The sequence below is a fragment of the Mus caroli genome, unplaced genomic scaffold (assembly GCF_978045245.1).
Source record: "Mus caroli unplaced genomic scaffold, Mus_caroli_1 scaffold_9, whole genome shotgun sequence".
NCBI lineage: Eukaryota > Metazoa > Chordata > Mammalia > Rodentia > Muridae > Mus > Mus caroli.
The window spans coordinates 77,651,851-77,660,539 of NW_028227264.1; the positions used below are offsets into that span (position 1 = coordinate 77,651,851).

Consider the following 8,689-nt stretch of genomic DNA (forward strand, 5'->3'; position numbering starts at 1 on the left):
AAGTTCATTTCTGGGTCTTCAATTCTATTCTATGGACCAACCTGTCTTTCACTGTACCAGTATCATGCAGTTTTTATCACAATTGCTCTGAAGTACAGCTTGAGGTCAGGCATGGTGATTCCACCAAAGGTTCTTTTATTGCTGAGAAGAGTTTTTGCTATTCTTGGTTTTGTTTGTTGTTGTTGTTATGAATTTGTAAATTTCCTTTTCTAAGTCAGTGAAGAATTGAGTTGGAATTTTGATGGGGATTGCATTGAGTCTGTAGATTGCTTTTGGCAAGATAGCCATTTTTACTATATTGATCTGGAAAATCCATGAGCATAGGAGATCTTTCTATCTTCTTCTTTTTTTTTTTTTTAATGGAGAATTCTCCCAGTCTTTTTTTTTTAATTTTTTATTGGGTATTTTCTTTCTTTATATTTCCAGTGCTATCTCAAAAGTCCCCCATACACTCCCCTCCCCACTCCTTTACCCACCCACTCCCAATTCTGCACCCTGGCTTTCCCCTGTACTGAGACATATAAAGTTTGCAAGACCAATGGCTCTCTATTTCCACTGATGGCCAACTAGGTCATCTTCTGATACATATGCAGCTAGAGACAAGAGCTCCAGGGGGTACTAGTTAGTTCATATTGTTGTTCCACCTATAGGGTTGAAGATCCCTTTAGCTCCTTGGGTACTTTCTCTAGCTCCTCCATTGGGGGCCCTGTGATCCATCCAATACCTGACTGTGAGCATCCACTTCTGTGTTTGCTAGGCCCCTGCATAGTCTCACAAGAGACAGCTATATCAGGGTCCTTTCAGCAAAATCCTGCTAGTGTATGCAATGGTGTCTGTGTTTGGAGGCTGATGGGATGAATCCCCGGATGTGGCAGTCTCTAGTTGGTCTGTCCTTTTGTCTTAGCTCCAAACATTGTCTCTGTAACTCCTTCCATGGGTGTTTTGTTCCCAATTCTAAGAAGGGGCAAAGTGTCCATATTTTGTTGTTTGTTCTTCTTGAGTTTCATGAGTTTCACAAATTGTATCTTGTATCTTGGGTATTCTAAGTATCTGGGCTAATATTCACTTATCAGTGAGTACATATCATTTGAGTTCTTTTGTGATTGGGTTACCTAACTCAGGATGATCCCCTCCAGGTCCATCCATTTGCCTAAGAATTTCATAAATTCATTCTTTTTAATAGCTGAGTAGTACTCCATTGTGTAAATGTACCAGATTTTCTGTATCCATTCCTCTGTTCAGGGGCATCTGGGTTCTTTCCAGCTTCAGGCTATTATAAATAAGGCTGCTATGAACATAGTGGAGCATGTCTCCTTCCTACCAGTTGGAACATCTTCTGGATATATGCCCAGGAGAGGTATTGTGGGATGCTCCAGTAGTACTATGTCCAATTTTCTGAGGGACCACCAGACTGATTTCCACAGTGTTTGTACAAGCTTGCAATCCCACCAACAATGGAAGAGTGTTCCTCTTTCTCCACATCCTTGCCAGCATCTGCTCTCACCTGAATATTTGATCTTAGCCATTCTGACTGGTGTTAGGTGTAATCTCAGGATTGTTTTGATTTGCATTTCCCTGATGATTAAGGATGCTGAACTTTTTTTCAGGTGCTTCTCAGCCATTCGGTATTCCTCAGGTGAGAATTCTTTGGTTAGCTCTGAACCCATTTTTAATGGGGTTATTTGAATTTTTGAAGTCCACCTTCTTGAGTTCTTTATATTGGATATTAGTGCCCTATCTGATTTAGTATAGGTAAGGATCCTTTCCCAATCTGTTGGTGGCCTTTTTTTCTTATTGACGGTATTTTTTGCCTTACAGAAGCTTTGCAATTTTATGAGGTCCCATTTGTGGATTCTTGATCTTACAGCCCAAGCCATTGCTGTTCTATTCAGGAATTTTTTCCCCTGTGCCCATATCTTCAAGGCTTTTCCCCACTTTCTCCTCTATAAGTTTCACTGTCTCTGGTTTTATGTGGATTTCCTTGATCCACTTAGATTTGACCTCAGTACAATGAGATAGGAATGGATCAATTCGCATTCTTCTACATGTTAACCTCCAGTTGTGCCAGCACCATTCCTTGAAAATGCTGTCTTTTTTCCACTGGATGGTTTTAGCTCCCTTGTCAAAGATCAAGTGACCATATGTGTGTGGGTTCATTTCTGGGTCTTCAATTCTATTCCATTGGTCTATTTCTCTGTCGCTATACCAGTACCATGCAGTTTTTATCACAATTGCACTGTAGTACACCTTGAGGTCAGGCCTGGTGATTCCACCAAAGGTTTTTTTATTGTTGAGAAGAGTTTTTGCTATTCTCAGGTGTTTTGGGGTTTTTTTTGGGGGGGGGGTTTGTTGTTGTTGTTGTTGTTGTTGTTGTTGTTGTTGTTGTTATTTCAGATAAATTTGTAATTGCCCTTTCTAACTCAGTGAAGAATTGAGTTGGAATTTTGAATGGGATTGCATTGAGTCTGTAGATTGCTTTTGGCAAGATAGCCATTTCTACTATATTGATCCTGGCAATTCATGAGCATGGGAGATCTTTCTATCTTCTGAGATCTTCTTCGATTTCTTTCTTCAGAGACTTGAAGTTCATATCATACAGATCTTTCACTTCCTTAGTTAGAGTCACACCAAGGTATTTTTGTTATTTGTGACTATTGTGAAGAGTGTTCTTTCCCTGATTTCTTTCTCATTCTCTTTATACTTTGTGTAGAGAAATCCCACTGAGGTAACCCAATCACAAAAGAACACACATGCTATGCACTCATTGATAAGCAGATATTAGACCAGAAACTTATATTACCCAAGATACAATTTGCAAAACACATGAAACTCAAGAAGGAGGAAGACCAAAGTGTAGATACTTCATTCCTTCTTATAATGGGAAACAAAATACCCATGGAAGAAGTTGCAGAGACAAATATGGGAGCTCAGACAGAAGGAAAGACCATCCAGAGAATGCCCCACCTGGGAATCCATCCCATAATCAGCCACCAAACCCAGACACTATTGCCTTTGCCACAAAGATTTTGCTGACAGGACACTGATATAACTATCTTTTGTGAGGCTATGCCAGTGCCTCACAAAAGAAAACCAGTCGGACAAATACAGAAATGTGTGCTCACAGTCATCTATTGGATGGAACACAGGGCCCTTAATGAAGGAATTAGAGAATGTACCCAAGGAGCTGAAGGTGTCTGCAACCCTGTAGGAGGAACAACAATATGAACCAACCAGTAACCCCCAGAGTTCAGTCTCTAGTTGGATATGTAACAGAGGATGGCCTAGTTTGCCAACAATGTGAGGAGAGGCCCTTGGTCTTGCTAATATCATATGCCCCAGAACAGGGGTATGCCAGGGACAGAAATTGGGATTCGGTGGTTTGGAGAGCAGGGCAGGGGGAGGATATAGGGGACTTAGCGAATAGCATTTGAAAGGTAAATGAAGAAAATATCTAATAAAAATAGAAGATAAAAAATAAGGACAGTTCAACATACAGTAAAATAAATGGACTCTAGTAATATGGTTTCCTGCATATTTTCATTGTCTGTTTGGCACAATCAATATTTATGGAATAAAAGAAAACCAGTATTAAAAATATTTTCAAGGGCTGGATTGTAGGCAAGCCTCTTGCACACATTCTGTTTAGTGATTGCTGTGGGCTGGACAGCCTCACTGCACTGTTGTGATTTTTGAGGTGGTGACCATGAGCTACTTAACAAATCAGGTTGAGTAATATGGTAGAGGCAGGGCAGGCTAAACCACATCCCTATGTATTCATAGTAAGTTCTTACCTCCTTATCATATCTTCAGTTCCGTCTTGTTTGCTCAGTGATATATTCGTAATGGGTAATGTGAAAAACACGCATATCTCCAGAACGGGGATTTACTCATGGGTATTTTGGAAAGGAGTATAAACCTTAACTTGTAGGATTATTCACTTTAGAATACATGATTCTCATTACCAAAAGTGACAATGGAACATGGTTGTAATGACAATACAATGAGGTTGAAATATAAAACATATTAGGGTAAAGGGAAAACTTGACCATGGATTTATAACCAACTTCATTTCTACCAGGTTTGGATCACTGTGTGCACTGTCCAGAAACTCATTATGCGAATGAAGAGAAGAGACACTGCCTGAAGAAAAGAGTAACTTTTTTGTCCTATAATGATCCCCTGGGAAAGGGAATCACACTTCTGTCCATTGGATTCTCAACACTCACAGCTCTTGTTATTTGGGTATTTGTAGACCACAGAGGCACTCCAATTATAAAGGCCAATAATAGATCTCTCAGTTACATACTGCTCATCACTCTCACCCTCTGTTTCCTCTGTCCATTGCTCTTCATTGGCCTTCCAAATACAGCAACATGTATAATGCAACAGTACATGTTTGGACTTCTGTTCACCATGGCCCTATCCACTGTGTTAGCCAAAACCATCACTGTAGTTATGGCCTTCAAGATTACTGCTCCAGGAAGAAAGATAAGATGGTTGCTGACATCACAGGTCCCTAAATTTGCCATTCCAGTTTGCACCCTGATACAAGTACTTCTGTCTAGTATATGGCTGGGAACATCTCCTCCATTTATTGACAAGGATTATCACTCTGAACATGGACACATCATCATTCTTTGCAACAAAGGCTCATATATTTACTTCTACTGCACTCTGGCCTACCTGGGAGTCATGGCCTTTGGGAGTTACCTCTTGGCTTTCTTATCCAGGAGATTGCCCGACAGATTTAATGAATCTAAGTCCCTAGCTTTCAGCATGCTTGTGTTCTGCAGTGTATGGGTCATGTTCCTCCCTGTCTACCACAGCACCTCTGGGAAGGTCATGGTGGCTATGGAAATGTTCTCTACCTTGGCTTCCAGTGCAAGCATTCTTATCATAGTCTTTGCTCCTAAGTGCTACATCGTTTTGTTTAGGCCAGAGTTGAACACACTTACTCACAACAGGGATAAAAGACACCACAGGAGCAAAACTTTACTTAAAACACAGTTCACATGATTCTTCAACTAAATTGAATTTTTCAAGATCTTAACCAGTTTGACTGTCAAATGTAAAGTTATGGCATGTTGTTCTTATGATAGCTTGTGGATATAAATTCTCACCAAATATTCTATCTGTAGCTTGATTCCCTAGAATGCCATGATGAAATAAGTAAAAATTTCACACACTATGACTGCCATGTTAAAATTCATACCACAATATTCCTCATAACATTTTATATTTTCAAATCTTTTTATTTTTTAATCTTTTTTTCAGTACAGATTTTATCCCCCTCATAGTCCATTCTCTGTCTTTTCCACATTCCACACCTCTTACCCTGTCTCCATGGGGATGACTCCATTCCAGAATCCTCCACCCCAACAAACCCGCACACTCCCTGGATCCTCCTTTTCTTTGATGGTTAGGTGTATCTTCAGAGTCCAGCACCAAGAGTCTTCTGCTGTATATGTGTTGACTGTCTCATATTAGCTAGTGTATGCTGCCTGCTTTGTAGCCCAGTGTCTGTGATTTCTGCAGTCCAGCTTAGTTGAGATTACTGGTTCTCCAACAGGGACACCCTCCTCCTCAATTTCTTCCAGCTTTTCTCTAATTCAACCACAGAGGTCAGGAGCTTGTTGTACTATGTTAATTCTGAAAATGCATGACCCTGGGTATCTCTCCATTCTCTGAGATTTTCTTTGATTTCTATCTTAAGTGATCTCAAGTTATCTTCCTACAGATTTTCACTTGTTTGGTTACAGTTACCACAAGATCTTTTATAGTATTTGTGGCTATTGTGATGGGAGTTGTTTCCCTAATTTCCTTCTCAGCTTGTTTATTATTTCTATAAAGGAAGGCTACTGACTTATTTCTGTTAATTTTATATCCAGCGACTTTGCAGAAGTTATTTATTAGCTGAAGATGTTGTCTGGTAGAACTTTTAGGAATACTTATGTACACTATCATATTATCTTCAAATAGTGATTCTTTTGCTTTTTCTTTGCCAATTTCTATCCCATTGTTTTCTTTTGGTTGTCTTATTGTTCTAGGTAGAACTTTGAATAATATATTGAATAGGTATGGGGAGAGTGGTCATCCTGGTCTTGTCTCTGATTTTAGTGGGATTGCTTCAACTATCTCACCACTTAATTTGATATTTGCTGTTGGTTGACAGCAAATTTCTTTTATTAACTTTAAGTATGGGCCTTGAATTCCTGATCTCTTCAATACATTTAACATTAATGGGTATTGTATTTTATTAAATACATTTTCATGTGATTTTTTTACTTTAAGTTTGTTTATATAGTGGGTCACATAAATGGATTTTCATATATTAAACCAACCTTGAACAATATGATGAAGCCTTCTTGATACTGTTTAATAATGGTTTTGAGGTGTCCGTGTATTCAGTTTTCCTAGAATTTTATTGAGAATTTTTCCATTGATATTAAAAAGAAAAATTGATATGAAGCTATTTAGTTTGACGTGTTTTGTTGTTGTTGTTGTTGCTGCTGCTGCTGTTGTTGTGTTCTTCTTTGGTTTAGTTATCAGAATAATTTTGTCTTCATAGAATGAATTATGTAGTGTTTCTTCTGTTTCTGTTTTATGGAATAAATTGAAGAATTAAGTTTCTTTGAACGTCTGGTAGAATTCTGCACTAAATTCCTGGGTTGTTTGGTTGTTTGTTTGATCTTTGGATGGGTGGGAGGTGGGGGGTTTTAATGACATCTATTTCATTAGGGAATATATGTTTGTTTAGATAGTTTACCTGCTCTTGATTTAACTTTCATTTGTGTTATCTGTCTACCAAATCACCCATTTAATCTAGATTTTCCAGTTTTGTTTAGTATATGCTTTTGTAATGGTACCTGATGATTTTTTTTAATTCCCTCAATTTCTGTACTCATGTATTTCTTTTCATTTCTGATTTGCTAATTTGGATAATATCCCTGAGTCTTTTAGATTGGATAGGTGTTTATCTGTCATGTTGATTTTCTCAAAGAACTAGCTTCTGGTTTTGTTGAATCATTGTATAGTTCACTTTGTTTTTATTTTGTTGATTTCTGCTCTGATTTGTTCTGTTTCTATTTAAGAGGGCTTTCTGTTGTTTTGTTGTTTTTGAAATCTAGCCTTAATCTGTGATGTTCTGATAGGATGCATGGGATTATTTCAATCATCTTGTCTTTGTTGAGGTTTGTTATGTAACCCCTTATATGGTCAATTTTGGAAAAGGTAGCATGAGATGCTGAGACGATAGTATGTTCTTTTGTTTCAGGGTAAAATGTTTTGTAGATATCTGTTAAATCCATTTGTTCATAACCTCTACTATTTTCACCGTGTCTCTATTTATTTTCCGTTTCAATAACCAGTCAATTGGTGACAGTAGGGTGTTGATTTCTCCCACTGTTATTGTCTGGTGTTCAATGTGTGTTTGGAAATTAAATAAATTTTATTTTATGGGTATTTATGCCATTCAATTTAGGGCATAGCTGTTCAGAATTGAGACTTTCTCTTGGCAGATTTTTTTTTCTATGATGAATGTCAAGTGTCTGCCCCCATATTGCTTGATAACTTTGATAATCTATACTCGTCTTCTGTGGACATTGAACTTCAGTGTGTACCTTTCATTTATAAGTTGTCAAAGAAGATCTCATCAAAGAATTTCCCCAGATAAGCTTTGTACATATGTGGCTTGTTACACTTGACAACAAAAGACACCCATTTTACAGGTAGATGTCAAATTTTCTATTGGATGGATAATTTCTACGGTAAAGAATGCTTCACTTGCCATAAAACTGCAAAGAGGATTGACCTATTGTTAGAAGAATTTCTTTGAATAGATCTAAAAGTTTATATTAAGGTGTACAGCATATGTGCAATGAATTGATCCTCAAGTTTCTAATAAAAAGAAATACAATGTCCAAGAACTAATGTATACTCTTCAGTTGCCTTAGGTAGAGTTTCATGTGTATCACTTCACCACATCATACAGGCTACAACAATCAATGCCCTGTTTATAGAAATGAGTGATATTTACTTATATTCCAATATCATATTGTTATTGGTCAGTTAAAAGCTATTCTTCAGGCGGGGAGGGGTGTAGCAAGCCTATAGTTCCAGAACTTGGGAGGCAGAGGCAGGTGGATTTCTGAGTTTGAGGCCAGCCTGGTCTACAAATTACATTCCAGTACAGCAAAGGTACACAGAGAAAACTTTTCTTGAAAAAAAAAAAAAAGCTATTCTTTAACATGATACTCCACTAGAGATTATTATTTATAGAACTGGCATTGAATAACTGAGAAAACTATCCCATTGTCACCAAATCGATCATAGTTAATCAGAACACTATATGTTGGCTAGTCAGTAGTGGCATAAGCCTTTAATACAAGCAATTGGGAAGCAGAGGCAAGAGGATTTCTGAGTTCGAGGCCATCCTGGTCTACAGAGTGAGTACCAGGACAGCCAGAGATAGACAGAGAAACCCTGTATCAAAAATCCAAAAAACAAAACAAAAAAAAAAGAATACTATATGTGCACTAGACAAAATAGTGTTAAATCAATACACATATGTGATCTACGGTAATCTCTTTGTTAAACTGTGGATTGTAATTGTTCTCTCATGTGCTTAAGCTCTCACTTTTAGGAGTTCTGGCAAAAAGGACTTCACTTGTCAAATAAAGACAATAGTGGA

General features: G+C 37.8%; 1 protein-coding gene across 4 annotated transcripts in view; it reads left to right on the plus strand.

Annotated features, from left to right (window-relative positions):
- Positions 1-8,417, plus strand: part of LOC147002685 (vomeronasal type-2 receptor 116-like) — a 43,666-nt gene extending 35,249 nt beyond the window's left edge. For 2 of the 4 annotated variants that reach the window (XM_085842955.1, XM_085842957.1), the window contains one exon: positions 4,079-8,416. In XM_085842955.1, coding sequence (XP_085699081.1) covers positions 4,079-5,016 — 938 coding nt within the window. In that variant the 3' untranslated portion in view covers positions 5,017-8,416. Of the gene's footprint in view, positions 1-4,078 lie in introns of all 4 variants that reach the window. The other 2 variants (XM_085842956.1, XM_085842958.1) reach the window with 2 other exon arrangements.
- The last annotated feature ends 272 nt before the right edge of the window (positions 8,418-8,689 follow it).